The sequence below is a fragment of the Gavia stellata genome, chromosome 10 (genome assembly GCF_030936135.1).
Source record: "Gavia stellata isolate bGavSte3 chromosome 10, bGavSte3.hap2, whole genome shotgun sequence".
Lineage (NCBI taxonomy): Eukaryota > Metazoa > Chordata > Aves > Gaviiformes > Gaviidae > Gavia > Gavia stellata.
The window spans coordinates 20,520,036-20,542,630 of record NC_082603.1 but is presented as its reverse complement, the minus strand read 5'-3'; the positions used below and the strand labels follow the sequence as shown (position 1 = coordinate 20,542,630).

The 22,595-nt window shown below is 40.7% G+C and overlaps 1 protein-coding gene across 1 annotated transcript in view; it reads left to right on the top strand.

Moving 5' to 3' along the window:
* The first annotated feature begins 12,046 nt into the window (after positions 1 to 12,046).
* PRKACB (protein kinase cAMP-activated catalytic subunit beta) overlaps positions 12,047 to 22,595 on the top strand; it is a 73,337-nt gene continuing 62,788 nt past the window's right edge. Inside the window, exon 1 of the mRNA XM_059822290.1 lies at positions 12,047 to 12,124. Within this exon, the coding sequence (XP_059678273.1) occupies positions 12,079 to 12,124 (46 nt within the window). The 5' untranslated portion in view covers positions 12,047 to 12,078. The remainder of the gene's footprint in view (positions 12,125 to 22,595) is intronic.

Here is a 22,595-nt window from a genome sequence, read left to right as displayed (position 1 = left end):
TTTTTCAGCTGATGATTCAGAGCAGACAGTGGCAGATTATGGGTGTGCTATTCTCCAAGTCCCATCCCACGCCTGTTGGACTAAAAGTTTATTGCAACAAAGTTGATAGAAAAGAAATTACTCAGTACAACTTTACATTTTATAAAAAGTGCACTGGAATCAGCAGGTCCGTGAAGACTTGGTGAGATTTTACCACTCAAAGTTCCATCCACAGTTACACAAGATTTAAATTCACATTCAATTTAATTGTTCTGCATTTTTCCCTGTTTTGACTCAGTTATATATTCTGGTTAGTTTGCTCTCATTTGAAAGGCTGTATAAGACTTAAGTTGATATGAATTTGGTTTAGGTAAATAAGAATTGCTTTAAATTCCTTTCTCTCTCTCAGAAAAATTAACAGAAGAATGACATTCACAGAATTCAAACAAAAGTTCCAAATAACTTCATATTAATTTGTGAAATTCAGTTAATCTAATAAAGTTACTCTTTCAGACTTTTTTCATCTTTTAATCACAAAACCACAGGTTTTATACATGAAATAATACGACATTGTGCCATGAGTTTTTCATAGATAAAGTTTAAGAGGTGTATTTTTATATCGAGTACAAGTTATAGAGCTACAATGATAACAAGAACTAAATAGAGATTTTAATCTTAAATATTACAGGCATAAAATGGAGGTCAAAGTTAACTTGTCATTCATGTACGACCAAGTTCACCTGTCTATATATCTCCCACAGATAGGAATTATTTTATAGACAGCAATGAAAGGGAGGGATATATAGGAAGAATATCACATTTTAAATCCGGAAAAGTAGTAGTGTAATAACATATATAGCAGTAATAGTAATAATTTTCTGAAGCAACTCATTGTAATGAAACACTGCCAGGAGAGGAGACAAACTAGATAAACTTTTAATCTCATTCCTAAAACATTATCTGAAAAAAAATTTGAGTGCTGAAATATCAGGGACACAGAACTGCCAGACTGTTGGGTTTTAGTTCTTCAGAATTGTGTATAAGAAAGAACCTGCTGTTTCATATCAGAAAGAACAAGCTTTGAAATATTTATCAGCTAGCTAATATTTAACCCCTCTATTTATCATGTCTAATTGACAACTCATATTGCAAAGGGTAACACTTCCACTCTTATTTGAGTTTCTGCAGTATTTTTAATTAGCTTTCTAATAGGCTTTTCACCTTTCTAAAGCTATCGCCTCAAAAGGTACAATAAAAACAAGCTATCAAAATAAAATTATAAGCAGAGTTGTCACTTTTGTATAGTCAAAGTCTTCTTTCTCGTATTCTTCTTTCATTATATATAAATATTTCATCAGTAAATATTTATGTCACAGCAGAAAGCAATATAGAAAACAAGAAAAAAAGCTGCTGCCAGAAAGCATGTTTATTTTTGCCATATAACACAAATTAAAACAGACCATAAAAGCATGAAGCATTCCAAAAGAAATGTGCAAAATAAGTCTCTGCAAAAGCATATGTCTCCTCATATAAGTATGGATACACAGGATCTGTCCCTTCCAAAACAACCTAGTTTTTCTTCAAGGTCCCCAGCTTTTTGAAGACCAGGTGTTGTTCCACTGATGTTTACAGGGGTTGTCCAAAGCAACCAGATAAACTAGAGAGATTTAAAGGGGCCTGTCCTGTCTGTGCTATAGCCTCCGAAATCACAAAAAGGAAAGGAACTTTGCAGAGCACGCTGCCTATGGAGAAGTGCACAGCCTGGGGTAGGAGGATCCTTCAAATTCTTCACAACTACTTGTTGTAGCAACGAAACAAAAGACTTCTACAATTATACTTTACATAGACATGATGATTTTTGGTTTTGGTTCAGACTATGGATTGCAATTTTTGTGAATATAATAGGTAATATTAACATAATTTACATTTTCTTATGTTCTCATGGGATTTTTATGTCCAAGAAGTGATAGTGACGATGTTATTGAGTGATTATGATTTATTATTTCAATTATGGTAGAAAACAGAGACCCCATTCAAAATTAGGACCCCATTGTGATGCTCCTGTCCAAACATATGTTAAAAGACTGTGTCCAGACCAGAGGTCTGCAAAGTATTCGACTCAGAGCCATCAGGGAGCGAGTAGAGAGGAGCAGACACACAAGCAGGGATGAACCTGGACTGCACGTGCATTGCCGAGATTGTAACAAAATCACAGGTTCTCCTAGTCATAAGCAGCACTTTTTCTCTTCAAATGAAATAGGTTACCTCCCCTACTATTTTCTGTCTTAAAAGACCATATTACATATTTTCCTGTTGAACGAGGCGAGATCGACAAGTTCTCTTCCGTAATGACATTATCTGTTTTCCTTTCTCTGCACATGTGTGTGCTCCAATTCTTCTGGCTTTATTTTCCTCTCCCTTTACCATCCTCAAACCCTCTTCTCTTCTGTCCTGCCCTATTGCATTCCTTTACCAGTTACCATGCTCTCCTCTCTGCAGCAGGGTGAAGCTGCCCTCCCCAAGGTGTTCTGCTGCTCACCCCATACCTCCTCCAGCCTTTCTCCTCTCTCCTCTCTTTAAATCCCAGCTGCCATGGGACTGCCACTCTCCAACACCACTGAAACCTTCAGAAGCCTCTGACTTCATCTGTCTGTCTCACCCTGAGACGTATGGATGAAAAAGCACTGCATAAATGATAAGTATTGGCATTGATTGTAGTATTATTTGCATGTTAAAGGATCATTATACAAAACACTTAGCTGCCCCTTCAAACACGTGGCAGATAGAAAGGAAATGTCCCTTCCCTGTCTGCCATAGGGAAAGTGCTTTTAACAGGAGAACAACGTAACCTGCATTTATCATTCCTAAGAAATTATAAGAATAAATTATTTACCCAGGAGAACCATTTCTAACATGTCTTTTGTGCCTATTCAATATACTGTCCTATGCCAACCTTGAGGGAATGGATATGGCTAATTATAGTCTTGTTGCTGCAATAAATTGATGGAATATTACAGCAGAAATGAAAGAGAGCATGTAAGCAAAGTATTTTCTTTAAGATCATTTATAAGAAGTAACAGCTGCAAAAATAGAAAAACCACCCAGGCCCAGTGTTGCAGATAACAACCTGATGCTACTGATGCGAAAACTTTGACTGAGTACAAAGAAAACAGGATTTAATTCAAGACGTTACAAAATTACTTTTCTCCTCAGCAATGGCTTTTATGGCCTTTGCCTCCGTGTGTGTGTGCTCAGGGGATTAGAAATCTCAGCTGTGGTTTGTCTTTTCAGTAATGACCAGGTAGGGTCCCAGCTGATTTAGACATGGCTGCATCTTTATGTTCAACCCTATTAATGAAAATAAGATCTAATGTCCCAATTACTTGGATTAAGCAAGGGATGCTAAACACCACCAAAGTGTGCTGCTGAATTTCATTAGCTTTGTGAACTCTTTTTTTTTTTAATTTTAGCAATATAAAGAAGTAATACTAGGGGGAACAAAAGAAAATCATGTTTAAATCAGAGGATAATTTTTATTGTGATAAAAATAAAGTAGACAGAAGAGAATATTTCTGAGGAGAGATATCAAAGGACAAAAAAGCAGCTGTCTCAAGCAATCTACACATAAAATCTTATCACCTGTGAGTTAAAATGTTGCACCTGGACATAACATGAAGAAGTGTAGACATTATCCCTAACATGCTCAGACTTCTATACATCCTCTACTAGAGACCTAGATTGATTGTCCTTACCAGAAATTATTTGAAAGGAATTGCAGCATTGGAAATGAGAAATGCTTGAGGGTAATTTTTATATGTAGACATTTATTGGTTAATGTATTGCTTGGGAATGGATTTGCCCTTTGCACAAAATTGAATGAATGGAGTTATTTCGTGTAAATGTGATGATTAAAATGGTAATATCTAATACCAATTAAAAAGCCCTGTCTTTTACATTCCTGTGGAAAAAAAAACCTGTATTTCACATGGTTACCATCTTTTAACATGGATTTAAAAAAATAAAAGTTTCCCTGGAAGCACTATGTTTATTTCAACTATCATTAGAAAATCAGCTCAACATTTCAGATGTGAAACTGAGTTTAATCCGGCTTGGACTAAATGCAAGTAGAACTCAAAGATCTCTGTTTCATGAGATTAAAAACATGTTTGAAAACATTCCATTTCTCTCTCTTGGTAGATCAGTCATGCATCTATGAACTATACAGAACATCTACTAATATCAAAGCACATTGTGCCAATGGCTTCTCGGATTCTGGAGTTGAGGGGAAAAAGCTTTTACATTGACATTTGCATTACAACCACTTGAAATAGCCACTTCTTTGTGTTGCTGAGGATTACTATGTTCTTCTTGGCTAGCACCATAGATATTTCTCCTTCTAGCTTTGTCAGTCAAACACAAACCAAAAATAGATCTACAAATATTAAATAAATTTTCTAAGTTCATTTCTTGGCTGCTTTTTTTCAGATGCAAAGTGGCTTTTACTGTTTTTTTCTTGCACGGATTTTTTTTTCCAACAGATGCACATCTACGAATACGATACTATAATTTTCTTTGCTTACTATTTCTCATAATGAAAGGTTACTAGTGTATATATTCCTTCAGAGGTTTAGCTTTCTGGCTTGTAAGTGTGAGGAAAAGGCATTGCAGACACACATGATTAAAGAACAGCTACTGTAATCCTCTGAGCCTGGAACGACGCCTCATTCATGGCACTAGCAGTAAAAAGAAATCAAAGAAAGACACCGATAAGAAATTGGAGCATTTAAAGGCTCAAACTCTGCAAATACCAGAAAATACTGGAAAAAAAGGCAAGAACACTTCAATGTACATCTGGAAGCAGTAAGTGTTATTTAAAAGCAAGTCAACCAGAAGGAGGTTTTCCTTCTGAAAATAGCAAGTGCTGATGCATTTGGTGTATTTAACAGTTTTCAGCAATCCAAGCAAAGGAGGATATTCATGAAGCTGTTACAAAAAATTGAGGAGTATTGCATTCTAAATAAAAATGAAGCCTATGAAATTTATATGCTTTGAACCTGAAGGTTTTAAAGTATTTTGTAGTTTACAGGATTGGGGAGACAATTTTCTCTGTTACAGGTGTTGCGATAAAGCATGGAATTAGCCTGCCTTAGGGTAAGATCTAATGAAAATTTGTAGATTAAAAAAAATAAATCTTCCAATTTTAAAAAGCCACTGGTTTTCAACAGAAAGGGGAGCAAATAATACAGTAATAGACCCTTGGGAGAAGCAGACTCCAGATGAGGCAATTCAGAATCTGCCAAGAAACTGGTACATGAGTAAGTGTTGGACTGAACAGTGCTCTGACACCTTAGATACGACCAAGATCTCAAAATAGCATAAGACAAAGATATTAGAGGCAGAAAAGCACACAGAGCTTGAAATCATAAGCAAGGAATAACAACACAAATAAAGCAGATGGGAGAAGCTGAACATCAAGCAAAAGCTTGTATTAATTTGACTGCACGCGCCAGGGGTCTGAACCATGAACAAACTGCACGTTGCTGACAACTCTGCCTTGAATGACTGTTTTCTTAAGAACAAAAGATACTTGCAGAAAAAGGTGGTGTGTGCAGAAGAAATAATAACCATGAGAGCAAATGGGACATGTATTACCCTCAATTAGTCATATCTGCACAACTCCTAGTATTTCTAGGAACTGTGCTGTAACCCTAAGAGAAAATCAACAGGTTGTAGAAAGATAAATGGGGAAAACTCCAGGTTTAGCAAAATTATTTTGTTTCTGTTTAAAAAAATATCCTTCTAGACATAAATAAAAAAACAAGAAAAATATCTTAGACTGTTTTTCTATTTTTAGATGGCACTACTAAAGATGTTACAGCTGAAGAGCCAATTATGCATTAAAAAGCTCTTTAGCTAGACTTCTGTACCCAATACAGCGATATGTGACAGTGGCACACAATTTACAGGACATGCATTTGAGCAGAATACAGTGAAGCTCAGATGTAGATATGTGACTAGTAGTCATCATAATTCCTAATTTATTGGGTGCAGACTATTTACAAAAGCCTGGTGAACTCTTTGTGTGAACTCTCTTAGTTAGAATTAAAGTGACCTTCATTTAACATAGCCTATTTCATTTCCAAAGTTAGTTAGGCAGAATTGAATTAAGGTCATTTTTAATTCTGAAGAAAAATACATACTGAGGCATTTAATATAGTTTAGTCTACTTTAAATTAACAGCTGTAATTAACTTGGGGATCTCTGTAGAAAAGACCTAAAAAGAGAAATTAAAGATCACTGGTTTTGGTTTTAATCGTCTTTATTCTGTAAAAGGTAAGTGATTCAGAGACTCAATATACAGTAAGAACAAACAAACATCAGTACAATATTGATCACCTCTCAATTATGGTAAGCATGCAGATAATGAAGTCAACTACCCTGAAAGTGGTTTACTACATAGTTTTTTAAACAGCTATGCATTTGAATAACTTTAACTACACAAGTAGTATTTCAGTTGAAATACGTGTGACTAAACTAGAATCTAATGTCAAACAACTATACCATCAATTTTAAGTTTCATTGCTTCTGTAGTTCATGTGCAGCAATCCAAACACGTTGCTGAACTGCTAAAAATGCAAGAACAAAATGTGCAATTCATTTTTTTTTTGTTTTTTCTCTATTCGATTTTTGTGCACAATCAACTATTCAGAAGTGCAGCAAATCAAGATAATATAAAATACCTCGCTTTCCTTAGGCTGAGCAACCTATCATGGATTCAAAAAATTTGGAACACCTGTGTAGAAAAACAAAGGACTTCTCTTGATGTGGATAAGAAAACTTTTTAAATTAGCCTGATAGCAGCCAGATACCCACAAAAGTATCATAAAGTCAGTTACAGAGGCAGGTCAGTAAGAATTTTCCTTAACAGTAATTAGCAATTTCTTCTGAATCACAAATTTGCAGGCAGTATCTTTTACAAATACAAAATAATCTGCAGAACAATTATAAGCAACTGAAAAAAGTGCGGCTTGGCTGATAGCAAGAGACTACACCCCCTCTCCCGAATGATCATAGGAGATAAAGGCCAAGAACTGAGTAGCTGGACTTGGCCATTAAGGAAGTCTGTAGTTTATCTCCACAAAAAACATGTCTACTCAGCAGGACAGTGATCACAAAACAGCACCTGCCACCTCCTTTGAATGAATATATAGCAACTATCCATAGAAAACTTGACAAAAAGCTATCCTGTCAAGGGGCAACACTGACAGCAAAAACATAGCCCAAACATACCTGTTTTTCTAAATTATGTTTAAAACGTTACGAAAAAACCCACCTTGCAACTTTATGGCTCTTGAGAGGTTTGTGGTGAAGTAAGTGTAGTTAAAAATCAATAAGGGAATATATAAACCCTTTGCTTCTATGCTTACATGGCTTTTTTGATCAGTGGCTATCTTGGGAAACATCTAAACCCCAAGAAGGGAAGCGTGACAGTGGTGAAGTGTTGGCTGATAGTGTAAACTTCCTTTGGAGCTTCTTGCTTTAAGTGTATCATGTTGAAGGAAGCCCAAGTTACCCTTAATTAAGAATCCCTCCTTCTCTGAACCAAAATGTCCCTCAAAATTGTTAACAATCACAGTGTGCAGCACACTTTCCTGAGGCTCCAGATTCTTTCTGGATTCACAGTTGGAGGGCATCAAAGAATATTTTTCAGGAGATCTGACAGAGCAAGTTGTTGGCCAAGTTGCTCTAGTTTCATTGTGGATTCAGGGGCTGGTAATCTCAGATATTGTGGAAACATGATGTAAGACATTTCGCTTCTCTCTGTGAGGATGGGTCCTCAACAGGAATGAATGGGGCATCAGTGGATTTGATCTTACCTGTACAAGGATGTACTTCATCGCTCTCTGTCTAGCTAGTGCAGGGAGCAGGGGGAATTGCGGTACTTCAGCTTTCATACTTTCCCTTAGCACATCTACATGACATAATTGATATATTCTTGGCAGGTCTGAAATTATGCTGCAGTGATGAATATTCCTGTTTCTGGGTCAGAAGCTGTAAAATTTGGAAAATAACTTCCATATTCACCAAGAGATACATATGCTTCTTGGCACGTTAGCAACCTGCTAGAAAAACATCCCACGCTGGCAGAGCAGGGGTTAGCTGAGAGCAGGAAATGTGCCAGTAGTCTAGAACAACCTGAAAGGAAAGCAAAGAGTTAAATGCCAAATATATCAGTCTGTTTAGGAGTAGAGAAGGAGGCTGCCAGGGGTATTCAGATATGCAGGAATGTGGGATTTGGGGAATAGCAGTCAAATGGAGTATTCAGATCCTGCCATTTACAGACACTGCTGCAACGGTAAGGCAGGCTGGCCATACAAAGAGAATTACAACTAAGGCAGGTACATATTCATAACCTGAGGAGAGCCTACATCCTCAGGATAAGAATTATCAGTATGGATGGGCAAAACTATCCATCCACCTATATCTGCCAATCCCTTGCAATGCAGGCACACCTTAAATGTGAGGGAAGAAATTAAGATGCCTAATGATTTAAATTTAGTGACTTCTTTCAAATGTGTATTGAAAACAACTGCTGTAGTTGCTACAGAAATGCCGCTCTCTCATCTAGAAATTGGAATGATTATGGAGTGAAATGCTATGTGGCTCCAGAAGTAATTACCGTATGAAAAAGTGATTTCCATTAAAAGCACGTGAGAGCCTTTGATCTAACAGAAATTTATCTTTTCTGTCCTGAAATGACCCTCTCATTTTCAGTTCTGAGTCTATGTAGAGTGGAATATGCAAGTTTCATCAGGAAACTATACATCAGCTACAGAGCTTTAGGCTTTATCAGAGAAAAAGATTGGTCTTGCTAGGATATTCTTAATCGATAGTTCCCAACAAATATGTAGAAAAACGGATTAAAACCTGCTGTGAGTCATTGAAACTACATCATTAAATGTGTATAGTTCTAAAATTGCTGAGCTGACTTTCTTAGAGTATAGCTATTTTTTAAAATCTTATACAGCTCAGCAAAACAAATGAAGTTTGAATTTTTTAGATTGCACCATCACTGAAATATTCTAATATCTCCAAACAGAACATTTTTCATATTTGCATGATTTGATTTTTTAACCAATTGTGTTGAAAGAAAGAAGACAAAGTAGTTTAGTATGAGCAGTGATATGAGGCATTTCAGCATCAAAGGATTTTATAGAAGAAAACCAAAGGATTTTATATAAGAAAATTAAGGCAAACTGAAGATTAGGACTAGAATAAGAGTTGATGCTCTGAATGCTAAATAAATACATATACATGGCATATATAAGCTATACTACATTGGTATGTCAGCAATTAGTTAATGAATATTAGCTTGTTAATACAGCTTAAGTTGTGTAAGTGGTGTGAATGAGAATGCAAATGTCCAACTCTAAGTCTTCTTTCTGTTATCTTTGATTAGACATGTAATGCTAGGATTGTGGAAGTGATTCATGTAATGTTTCACAGCACTGTTTACTTATATTTGTTATGTTTTTGATTATGAGAGTGTTTGGGTATAAGTATGCAAATCCATCAGCGCTGCATGTGTATTCAGAGCATGTGTATTCAGAGCATGTGCTAGTGTCATGCATTGCTGCACATACATATGCAGTGCTCTGTGTATATACATAGGATTTTGCTGGACTACGTGCAATGACCAGCCGATCCTTGCCAGCAAATCCCAAAAGGCAGTAATTGTACTTGGTGTATTGGACCGTGTATTGGAGTATTGGACTTTGGTGGATCCTCACATATGGAGCCTATGCAGCATAATTTGCTAGTGAAGGGACGAGCTGTAATGCCAAGAATATGCTAAAGATGCTGCAGCGTATCTCATGTGTTAGTGATGCTGCTGTTGCCTTCTCAAGGATAACAAAATGTCTGTCAGCACCTGGATGAAAATCAGCTGACTCGGATTCAATCTGGCCAAATGAAATTGATGATGGCTGGAGCAGGGAAAATGTTTAAAACTGGGGTAACATCTTTACCTATCTGTGATAGCATCTTCAGACATTTGTTTAAATACTACAGCACCTCAGGTTTCCATTTTTTGTCATTGTCTGAGTGATCAAGATGGTTGATGGCAAAAGTACCCTCTTCTTTTCCCAAGCTTAACTTCTCCTCGTGGTGCAGATCTGGCCATTGCAATCTACATGCCCTTCCCTGGCAGCGAGAATTACCGGTAACTCATTGAACCTCTGGGTAAGTGCGTCAAGAATGCAGAGACTCCAGCTTTGGCAAAATGAGACAGCCCTCTTCAATAGTAGCAGCTTCACCGCCCCCAATGGTTTGCAGGTTATTTCCTCACTATGTCTAAGTCTTGTTTCTGATCTTCAAAGCAATAAATACCTGGCTTCCCCAGAGACTGCTTCTTTAACCATAAAAACACAGGTACTCCTCTGAAGCAAGCAGTATCGCACAGATCAGGATAATGCAAGTGAAAAGGTGAAAATCAAGAGAAAATTCCTTAACTGAAGTGTTCATTAGTAGAACTTCAACCTAAAAAACATCAAGATAATTCAGGTAAGTGTTCCCAAAACTTTGCAGCTGGATAATCCACGCAGCTTGTACCACTGTCAAGGTAAAGCCACATGCTGGCTGGATCTGCGCAGTGTTTGCATGCAATGTACTCCACTGCACACTCTCCAGAGACTGGAAATTTCCCAAAGGTATCTGCTTTGATGTGCATAAATATATATGTATAAAATCCTGTCTTACAGAGAGTAAGGTAATTCAGTATTAGGCCGTGACAGCATGTTCTGCACCCGCTGGCAGCCCAGGGTGTCAGGAGAGGATTTTGATAGCCCCTGTGAAAGATGGTAGCCAGGACGGCTGCTGTTGGAACAACTCATGCAGCCTGCAGTCTTGGGGAAAGAATGCTGCCAGAAGAGGCTGGGCATTGCATAAATTGTCCTGGCAGGACATATACGGTTTGTGATCCGTAAGATTAGCACTTCTGCTCTCCACTCTTACCACTTCAAGGCACATAAAATAGAGCTTTCTTTTTGATAAGCACTTCCTTCCAGAGCTAAAACACTCAAAGCATTTCACGTGGTAAATATATATATTTAAAGAGAGCTATCATCAACTTGAAAGTCACAATACCGTTTGAAAACGCGTAGCTGTAGCTATTTATGACATGAGTGGCAGCAAAAGGGGGGAGGAAAAAAAAAATCTTTCCTGGCAGCTCGCTTACTTTCTATATTTTTTTCCTATAGTCTGTTGAGCCATATAAATACAGTGTGTGAACAGGCGGCCAGTGCGAGATTCCCCGTGTACGCTGCCGGGGTGCAGGCCCGGGCGGGACGGCCCGGCCCGGCCCGCGGCCGGGGCCCCGCGGTGGCGGCTCCGGGGGGGGGCAGCCGCGGGGCGGGTGTCCCCGGGCCGCCAGGGATGCTCAGGGGGAGGCGGCCGAGCCCCCGGCGCCGGGCGGGCGCAGAGCGCAGGACCGCAGCGCGCTCGGCCTCCCGGGGTCACCTTGGGCACAGCGCGCCTCGCCCCCGCCGCAGCCGCTGCGCCCCGTGGGCGGGACGGCCCTCCGCACCACGGGAGCGCTCCCACGCCGCCGCCCTGCGAGGCCGGGCGCTGACCGGGGGTACGCGGAGGCGGCCGCGCCCCCGCCACAGCGGCGGGCGCGGAGGCCGAGAGCAGCCCGCCCGCTCCTGCCCTCTGTGAGCCGCCGTTGGCGCGGGCGGGCGCCGCCCCGGGCGCCCGCAGCCCGCTCCCTCAGGCCGGGCGGCCGGGGCGGCGCCCCCCGCCTGAGGCGGCGACAGCGGCCGGGGCCGTGGACGGCGGCGCCCCGCGCGCCCCCGGCGGGCGGCGTAGCAGGGAGGAGGCGCCGCCCCGGCCGTCATTTCCGCCGTGTGTTGGGGTGGGGGAGGGGGGCAGAGCGCTCGCCTCCTCCTCCGCGGCGGCCGGAGACACAGAGACCCAGCGCGGGGCGAGGGGAGCTCAGCCGCCGCCGCGCCCGCGGGCCGCGCCGCCCCGCCAGCCGAGCCCTGCCCCCGCCCGCCGCAGCCGCCCGGCATCCTTCCCGCCCCCCGCCGCCCCGGCCCGGCCATGGGGAACGCAGCCACCGCCAAGAAGGGCAACGAGATCGAGAGCGGTGAGTGAGGGGGACCCGCCGCCTCCGCCCGGCGCCTGGCTCCGCTCCCCGAGGAGGGGCCGGCGAGCCGGGCCCGGCGCGCCCGCCCCGCGCCGCCGCCGCAGGCCCCGCGGCCTAGTGGCTGAGGCGCCGAGCCCCCCGCCCCGCGCAGGCCCGGCCGCCCGCGCCCGCCGGCCCGCGGCGCGGCCTGCTCGTCGCCGCGGGGAGCCCGCCCCAGCCCGCCCCGGCCCCAGCCCGCCCCGGCACCAGCCCCAGCCCGCCGCCGAGCCGCCTGCCCGCCCGCCTGCCTCGGGGTTTAGCGTCTCGGGAAATAAGCGGGATAAATCCGCCTGCGGCCGCCGGGCCGGGGCCGAGGCCGCCGCCGCCGCCGGGCCGCGCGTCCGCCTGTCCCGCAGCAGGTGTCCGTCCGCGGCGAAGGAGGAGCTGCTGGCGGGGCCGGGGTGGCGGCGGGCAGGTGTCAGCGCCTCCGCCAGCCTCCATCCTCGCTCCGGCCAGCTCGCTTTCCCCACCCCTGAACACACCCTTGCTGGCGGGGGAGGCCGCCCGCCGCGCCGCGCTCCGTCGGCGGCGGGAGGGTTTTCATCCCGCTGCGGGGAATGTAGGTCAGAAACTCTTAAGCCTGCCCGGATCTTGCAGCCCCGGTGACCCCGCCGGTCCTGCCCGCTCCCCGTGGCGCAGCCCCAGCCCCGCGGCGTGTTTACATCGTTCGCGAGCGCGCTGGGAGAGCGCTCGGTGCAAACGTCGCTCTCCTGATCCCTGGGTAAAATGGAAGACAAAAGCATTGATCTGAACTTGCCATCGCAGGGTGCTTTTTGCTGTGTTGGGTTGTTTTTTTTTCCCCTAAGTATTTTCCCGTCATCTTTAAATAATATAAAGCCGATTCAATTGTTGGGGAAAAAAACCCCCAGACTTTATTTTTAGTAAGTTAACTTCCTTACTTCACTTCTAGTGGAAAACTTTGGGTATGTTTGTGATGGATAAGAGAAAAGACAAGGCATAGAGAGCAGCGAGTTGTGCAAGCTCCATGTTCCTACAACAATACCCTTTGTTATTGGAAATTCCATGGACGGTATTAAAATGGAAAGAAGTTTAAACATCGAAGCTAGTTTTTGTTATTTTGGGATTTTTTGTAGTTTGTTTACTTCTTGTGTGTTTACTACTGAGATCTGGGGTAGAACCGGGTAACCTGATTTGCATAGGCCGGTGCCTGCCCACACAGTATTCCTCTGGCTTCCAGGAGATCTTCATGGGTGTCTCCAGCTGTGGGACCAGGGGCTCAGCTTGACCTACCCAGTTCTGCTGTGTGGTTTTGGCTTTCAGTTCTTGTGTCTCACCTCATTATTGTTATAATTTTCACAACCCAATTGTTTTATTAGTATTTGTCCATTACTGTTAGGTGGTTTTATTTTTTATTTAGCTGACTGCATCAATTTTTTAACAGGAAGTATTTTAGCCTACCTATAAAAATGTGTGTGAAGAGAGAGAGAGACTGGATTGTTTGAAGTACTTCAGATGACAAAACACTGCATTTTGTACTTCACAGTAGCTGTATTGCTATTAGTCTGTGCAGTTAAAGAACACTGCACCACACAGTGATTACTTTCATTTTAGTTAATTCTTTTCTCATATTACCAAATACAGTGATTTTTAAGTTGCAGAAGAAGTTTGCTTCAGAACTCCTCTCCCTCCCTGTGTTAAAGTTTAAAGATGAAACGCTACTAGAGACATCAAGCTCAGATGTTCAGTTACTCAGTATAGTTAGCAGCAAAAAGCTCTATAATGATGCAACTTCTGTAACTAGGAGAAGAAATTGATCGTCACTGACATACTGCTGGGAAAGATTAGGATTCACTTACTATGTAGGATCAATAGTATATGAATACTATACACATAATAAATTATTAGAAGCAGTATTTGTTTTACAGGCAGCGAAAGTTGATGTGTAATCTGTTCATACAATACACAGCAACTAAAAACTAAAGAAACATAAAATGTGATGGAGCTTTAGTATTTCTGATACGTATTCGCATTGTTGAGGCAGTTTTCCTGATTTGTTTGTTAAGTGTCCTTAGTAGCACATACTCCAAACTTCAGGACACTGAAAAATGAAGTTGTTTGAAGTGGTAACAGAAAAACATCCAGGTTTGGCTTGTAAAAGTGATGTTATGCCCTTGATCCACACATGGAGCGTATGGTATTGTGTGGATCAAGGACATGCTAAGGTCCCTGAAAGAACAATGAAGGGTAACGCAGCTTCCACAGATAACTATACTTACTAGTTCATGAAGTGTAATTTGAGACCTCTTTCGCTATCTGTGGTCAGCACAGTAAACGCTGTTCACCTAACTGTGACCCTTATATTCTTCTCGTTTATTTTAGCTTTCCATATATATTCAAATACCTTCAGTACTTGTTACTTCACTCAGGCTGTCAAGAGGAATAAAAACAGCTGTATGTGAACACTAGTAGTAGAATGGAGCAAATGTTTCAGAGTATTTCTAGGCAGAAGTTGCAGGTGAATGAAATCTGAATGCTGGTTATGTTTCTTCAGCTTAGCCACCAAAAAAGTGAATCAGGCATGCATAGCAGGGAGGGCAAGATACATGTGTGTGTATGCAGAAGATGGAAAGCTTCAGTGTAGTCTGTTAGGGTTTTCTTTCTATACCTTTCTGTTCCAGATTCTCCTAACATACAGTGGATTTTGATTTGGAGGACCAAAATTAAGTGATACTTATTAAAGAGAAGCTTAAGGGTTCTATACCCATTTTAAACTCAGTACCTGTTTTAAATGGGTTCTTGGTTTTCCACAGGGCATAGCAGCATATGAATTCTGAGGGTCTTTTAGAATAGATGTTTTTCATTTGAAATCTTGAAGAGACACAATTGTCAGTTGTCTTAAAAGTTTCTCTAAGTTTGATCCCTCATCCTAATATTCTTTTAATTATTCACTTCATTGTTTGGGGGTTTTTTTCAGCTGCTCAATTTACAGTGGGTGGGGAAACTTCTTTTGCAACCTATGAGTTAAAAATGTCAACATGTGGTAAATTACACTTAAACAAAAAAAAACGTCACAGGGAGTCTACCTTAACTTGCTGCAATTAATGTAGGAAAATGTTAGCTTTATTAATACTCATTATCTTGGGATCATTTGTTTAAAGTAGCACACAATGTAAAAGAAACATAACTACAACATATCTCTTGAGTTTAAAAAAGGTCATGTAGTATTTTTTTAATCCAGTAAGTATATCTGTTACTTTCAAGATCATTATTGATTTTATATGAAACAGGAATGTTTTAACTTTACTAGGACTATTTTCTAAACAGGAATGAATGTCAGCCCTGCAAATTGTAAGGTTTGTAAGAAGTTTTGGGATTTTTTTTCTTCAGATAACTCACTAATACAGATTTTTGAAGTAATTACTATGATGGCTCTGAATTCTTTGCCCCTTTAGATATGCAAGGTAATGTCATACATGACAGCAGGAAACTTACTTAGAAATTATAGTAATCTCACTTGGTGCTTTGTTTGTTTGGGTTTTTTTCCTAGGTTCAAGAATACTTACTGTGATATTGTCTGTTTTTTTCCTTTTAACTACCAAACTGGATTAGAGACCAGGTGATTAGAATACACTCTTTGGTGACTGGAAGATCTGTATACTTTCTCATTTTCCAATAGGTCTTGAAACCAGACAGGTTTGGCTTCTGAGTTACGTTAGCCAGGATTCACATGGTCCTTGCTGCTTTTTCTGTAGCAGTATGTGGTAGTAAATTGCTCTTAAAATGTATGTTTAAAATTAAACTCTACATGATTTTCAAAACATAATTCTGTACACGTATCTTCTTACTTGGTAGCCAGATCTCCCGCTTCTGGTGCATGAAGAATTTATTAATCTAACATAACTTTACTAACTTCGACTTCTATGGTCTTTAAATAGCCAAGTACAGGTTGCGTGATGTGTATTCTGCATGTGAGTTTTATGTTCATTCACTCCTCCTCCTCCTCAAAGTGTTCCCACTACAGTATATTCAGTATGACAGAGTTCCTATTATAGTCAATTCTTCTCTTTTTAACTCTTATAATTATTCTGTAAGTAGTGCTCCTTTGAAATCTGCTTGACAGGAAGATGCAGCCTTCTTCATTTTCCTTTGCCAGTAGATTTTAACCTTCTCAGGAGGCATTTCTTAGAACTGAGATTTTTTTTCTTATTTTTCATGTGCATTCAGTGCTGGGTCATTCTGTTGTATTTACTCACTGAGGACCAAAAGACACCACAAGTTTGTTTCTTGTAGACTGGATGAGGCAAAGCTCTGTCACTGCTGACCTTGATTAGATTAAAATTCGTGAAGTAGAGGTGAAAAGCTCTGTGTCCATTACTGTTCTAAGCTTACTGATTCCCTGTCACTTTTCCAGAGACCCTTGTTTCAGTGTTTTTGATCTGAGTGTAGTTTTGTGCGACAGCTGTTATCCTTTTTCTTTTGCTCATTGTGTTTATGCTGTCTGATTTTGAAATGGATAGCTTTTTGGAACCTTGTTTACACATTTCAGAACATCAGCTATAGTAAGTATTGTTTAAAGAGTAATTAACAATATATATTCCAGTGATGCTGGAATGGACTGTATGGATAACATTTCTAAACAAGGTATTTAAAGCTTCTCTCCTTATATTTTTGAGTTTGTATTGCCTTACTATTGATCAATTAGGTTTCAGCAATATGGAACTCCATCATCTGAAAATCAGAAATAGTTATAACTACTTGCTGAAGAAATACCTAAAAATTCCCTTGCTGTAATCGCCAGTGTAAGACTACCAGTATGCACCATCTGTAAAGGAGAATTTTCAGATCGTGCCTCTTTTATTAAAAACAAAATGCTTGTTCACAGCTTGGACTAGCAAAGAGAGAGGATATCATTCAGTAAATGATAGCTACCTGGTAGCATAACAAAAGGTCAGAAGGACCCCCAAGTGATAAATTAATTCATGTATTTAGTTGTTGTACTTAGGCCTTTATTACAGGCTCAGACTGCTTCAAAGACAGAATATCTTAAATTACTTGACATTCCCTTGTTGCTGGATTTCTTTAGTGTTCATTCATTTACCTATATATCCACACTCGTAGAAATGACACAATCAAATATCTGGAAAAATACTCAGATTTCTGGTATTTTTGGCAACAGTCACGTTGTTCCTTAGTGTAATTAAGGCTATGTCTGTGCTGCAAAAATTAGCTGTCTCATTGGTACAGGGAGCAGAATGTGGACAGAGAAGGAAGTGGAAGAACTGTGAGGATGCAACGCTGCAAGTTAGGGTGTCGCCGGCTGCCCTGCCTGCGCAGAGGGCTGTGCTCCATGCTGCGCGTCAGGCTGTTGGGGAGTCTTTTCCAGTTAGTTAAGTTCTTCCGTAACTGACACATCTCTCCTTTGGACAGAGCTGTGGAAAGGCCTTTGGATGGCTGTCAGATTTTGTGTGTTTTGCCTGTAGACATCATGAAGGGCTTGGTTTGCCCAGAAGCTTTCTTTTTTTTAGATTGCAGCAGTTAGTTTAATGAAGGATATTGTCTCTGCTACACAACAGGAGGGTTCCGGATCAGATCCAAATGGAGTGTATTTTTTTAGTCAGTGCTTCTCGTCGCTTAAGCTTGCTGAGTTTTCAGTGTTAGGAACGTTGAGTCGGTGGGGATTTTTCTTACAAACTTGTGAAACTTAGGGCTAGAACTTGGCAAAGAGTCTACCCTGCAGTGCCGCTCTCAAGCTTTGTCTTTATTACAGGTGCAAGATGTTATTTCATAAGCATTTCTTTCAGTTGCAGTTTTGCTTTTTTGTCCCCTGCCACTTTTTTTCCTGCCTCTGTGCCCTCAAGTGTGCTGGAGCAACTATTTATGAGACAACAAGGTGAACTGAATTTGAGATTGATCTAGGTTAAAAATAACCCTGCAGAAAAGGGAAAGCAGAAGGGACTTCAGTTAACCTGGATCGGCTTCCTGATCCAGTTCACTGCAGCTATGCTAACAGTTGTACCAGTGCAGGTGGGATATGGCACAGAGGTGAGACTGGATAGCAGGCACAAAATAGGGGCTGCCTGACCTACTGCTGTTGCAGAGAAGAGAGCTGTGGTGCTGTGGTCTCAGGCTGTACTGCAAGTCTTTTCCTACCATACACAGTTTCTATGCCATGAGGTAGAAATGCTTCCTAGGGAATGGGAGAGAGGACAAAGTAGCAGTAGAGCTGTGAGGAGGTAAATGAAGTGAGACATGTGTTGTCTTAAGAGTTGCAAAACTAAGATAAAATCACCCTCCTCCCCCCTCCCCCCCCCCCCCCCCCCCATGGTTGGGAAAGGATTACACACATTCCTCTGTCTAATTTTATTTATTTGTGTTATCCTAGTGTTGAGGAGGGCTGGTTGTGAATCAGGACCCCGTTTTGTTTGTACAGACACAAAACAGACAATTTATTCTCCAAAACCCACGTGTTCTGTTTTGGATAATAAGGTGAATACAGACAGATGGGAAATACAAGAGGAAGACTTGAGACTATGAGTCTGTGTAGCAGGAGAATCGCAATAAGGCAATTTGAGGGTACATTTGTAGATGTTGCTATGCAGGGAGCTAAAAGGGAGATACTGGGGTAGCCTTGCCTGTGGTGTTCGGGATCAGCATGGATAGACAGCAGTCTCTTTGGTGATCGGTGAGCTTGTGTCGTTGGCATCCTGCTTGCTGTTTCTTCAGCGTCGCAGCAGAACAATGTCTGCTAAGAGTAAGGTTTCACAAAACAGCTGAGCCCATCTGGTGGCTTTTACTGTTGAAAAATACATTTTTATTCCCAGACCTTTCGTGGGTCACAATTCTAGTGTTTTTCGGACCCATTGATAAGCTGTTTTACATAGGCAGAAAAATATGTGGTTTTTATCCCTTTGGGTTATCTACAATTATTTTGTATGCCAAATCAATTCACTGAGGTGTCAGATGACAAGAGACAGATTCAAAAGAAGCGGTGAAAGCACTGTTGGCAATGAAATGGTGAGGTGGCAAGAAAAACGAGTCTCTTTTCTTAGCATTGAGCTCTTAGATTAACTCAATAGTTTCCTAAGACCTCACCCTGCTAACTTCTTGGAAAAATGATTACTCCACACTACCCCTTTCCTGTCTGCCTTTGTTCATATAATGAATTACTTCAACAGTTGAAGTTTTTAGTGAGAGATGTTAGCACCTAGCAGTTGGACTTCACTTTTTCAAGCTTTTAGAGTTATATGAAGATAGAGAAAAATATAGCAAAACATTGCTTCTTTCCAACTCCACACTTATCATATGGATCTTTAAGACAATAATATTTTAGAAGAGTTTTTGTTTAATTTTTTCATTTTGTATTTAGTTTCAGTTCTCTTTTTGCCAATTTGATATTAAAACTGAGAAATGTACCAAAGTTTTTATTTCATTCATTCATTTTCTCATTCATTAAACTGTTTTCTGCTATTCCCTGCCCAGAGGTGTTCATCTATAATCATAGAGGGCTTGCTAGCTTGTGATATAATGAGTTCTGGTATGTATTCCTAGATACACATGTAGTAAGGGTTAGGCTAACTGTGTGGATTGCTTAACATTTTACCATGTAGTAAAGGTGTGGAAACACCTTGTTGTTTTGGTTTTTGTTTGTTTTTTTAAAGCCACAATTTTTATGACTTCAGACTAAACAACCAGTTTATTTTCTTTACATTGGGATATCATCTGTCTATAGTTTTGAGCCATAGTTTTGAGGGTTTCAGAAAATCATAGAGGTATATAAATACACTCTATGTGTTAGAGATAAATGGGCCTCCAGACTCTGAGAAAGCAAAAATCTTTTCCATGACAGCTGTTCTCTACCAGAGAAAGCCTGATGAACATTTTGAGCCAAGTTCTCTCCGTAGGAAGGGCAGAGAATTACTCTTCTACCTTGCAGTGTTTCTTCTGAGAGAGGTGGTATCTGTGATAGACTAACACTGAAGTAGTAAGATATCTTACCTGTAATGTTAAAACAAGAGGCATAGAAAATCCTCCTTCAACAAATACATTGTTAAATGAATACCTAGTCTGCTGGGTGATTTGTAAAGGTGAGCTTTAGTTTTGTTATCAGGCTGCCTCTTGTTAACTTTCATCCTTTTGTTGAAGTACTGTAACATTTAAACAGAGGACATCAGGAAATTTTTGTTTATTTTATTTCATTCAAGTTAAGCTGCTTCCAGCAAGTACATACCTGTTAGCCTACTGCGCTTGCTGTTAGCCCTCATCTATAAACCCACAGACTTCCACAGCTTCAGTGTGGTTCAAGAAATTAAAACAAAGGAAACTGCATTTCTGGCACAAAGAAGGAAACTTTCAAGATAGAAAAGATTGTTATTTTGCCTGTGCCCAGAATCTGTTTGCTCTTCCCTCTCATGAAATGACATAATTAAGGGTGTATGTACTCAGATACATCAGCAGGTGCATAGTAATAGTAATTAAGGTTAGTTTTGATTACTATGATATTAGGCAGTTTGAAATTCTTTGTCTTGTAGCAGGTAACAGTAATAGGTTTATTGTATATTTAAATTCTAATTGTTAGGCATATGATAATCTAGCTTTACTTTGCACAGGGGAAAAATATGACTAAACTGCACCAAAGTCTATCGTTAAGATAGTTTTTAACACAAATTACCTGTATTCAAGCATTTTATTAATTCATCCATAGATTAATGTGGAGCCTGGAGGTTTTAATCAGGGTTTCTTATTGAAAAACAGGGTAGGTGGTGAGAGAGAGAAAAAAAGCATTACATAGCTAAAATCATGCCAAACCAATTTGAAAGACCATGGTATTTCTTTCTAACAAGTGTCCTTACGATGGAAGGAGATATGTTTTCATTGGCTTGTCAAGGACTATTTTATATCACACAGTTTTTAAAAAAAAATCAGTGTTTCAATCACACATTTGGTTCCTGTGAAAACTTGTGCAATGAGAAGGTGGGGTCTCATTGAAATCCAGGACTATGCATGCACTGCAGATCCCAGCACTGGTACTCTGCTTCGGAAATTACGGGTTAAACATCCTAATGCAGCAGACACCAACAGTGCATCCGATGGTCAAGCTGTTTTCTCTCCATTGACTTAAACAAGTACCACTAAAATGTAGATTTTTATGTGAGCTGAACTTCAGAGTGAAATAAGGTGCTAAATCATTTAGCTTAATTTAATGGCCTATATGAATATCAAATTGCAAAACAAGTAAGTTTTGCAATTAGCATAAGTCTGCAGCAACTTCATGGGATGTGGAATCGCCTGGGAGGTTCAGGGTGCGTAGTGCTTTTTAATGGTTCTTATGGTGTCTGCTGGTTCTTTTGCAAATTAGCAGGTTTTTATTTCTTCTTTGAATTTCTTGAGGACTAAAGATCAGATGCAAAACTGACACAAAAAGAGAATTAGCTTCATTTTTTCACACAGATTGCTCTAATACCTAAGAACACCTCCATTTCTATCTAAATTTTGTCTATTGTTATGACACGCTTTCTGCCAAAAGATTGCTCTTTCGATTCTACCTACATCATTATCTAACTGCTCATTTACTATTTAAATGCAGAATTTATTTAATTTGCATATTAGTTTTTTTCTATTAAACTTGAAGGTAGGACATTCTTGAACTTTGAATGAATGTGTCCACAGTTCTGTGTGGTTTTTCTCCTGTTTTCATTGCTGAGTAACATTTGTTACCATTTGTAGGTAACAAATATATGAAACAGGTTGCGTCTAAGGTGAACACTCAGGAAAAGGTCGGCAAGGATGGCAAAAGGTACTGAATGATTTTCATGTGAAGAATTACTGTGCAAGTGACATCTCTTCTCTAGAATAGATAGAGGATGCGGTCTGTAAAATTGTGTGTGGCGTGGGAAGTGAGAAGTGTCCTATGTTTGCCCTATTCTTGCTTTTCTTAAGCAGCCACTTTGAGTCAGTGTTTCTGTTGCCTTTTTCCTTAGGGACAGATACTAATTTATTCCTAATAAAACATTAGAGCCCTCCTTGAGAATGAGGAACTACAGAAAAAGAGAATGGAGAGAAACTGGGCAACAGCTGGTAAAAGGAGGATTTTGGGTCAAGAAATGTAAAAAATAGGGAGCCAAAGGGAGCACTAAGCAGAGTATGGTCTGGGTCTTGTCCACGTTCTCCCATGCTGGAAGAGGGAGCTGATGGGTACTGGCCAGAGATGCTCTGCTTGAGGAAGTGGAAGTAGATGCCACGGGTGTCAGGGTCATCATGTGAAGCTTCTTTCTCCTAGCGGCGGCTTGGTCAGAGCCAGTGGAATTGAGGAAGAGATCCTGCATCACGTAGAACCTTAGAGGGGAAGAGTATAAAATATAAAGGTGAGCGAAGAGCATCTCAATAAGAGGTTTTGGAGAAGCTGGAGGAGGGGTTGCTTCTTGTCCCACTCAAGCCATGGCACACGTGTGTACTCCACCTTATCCCAGAGGGA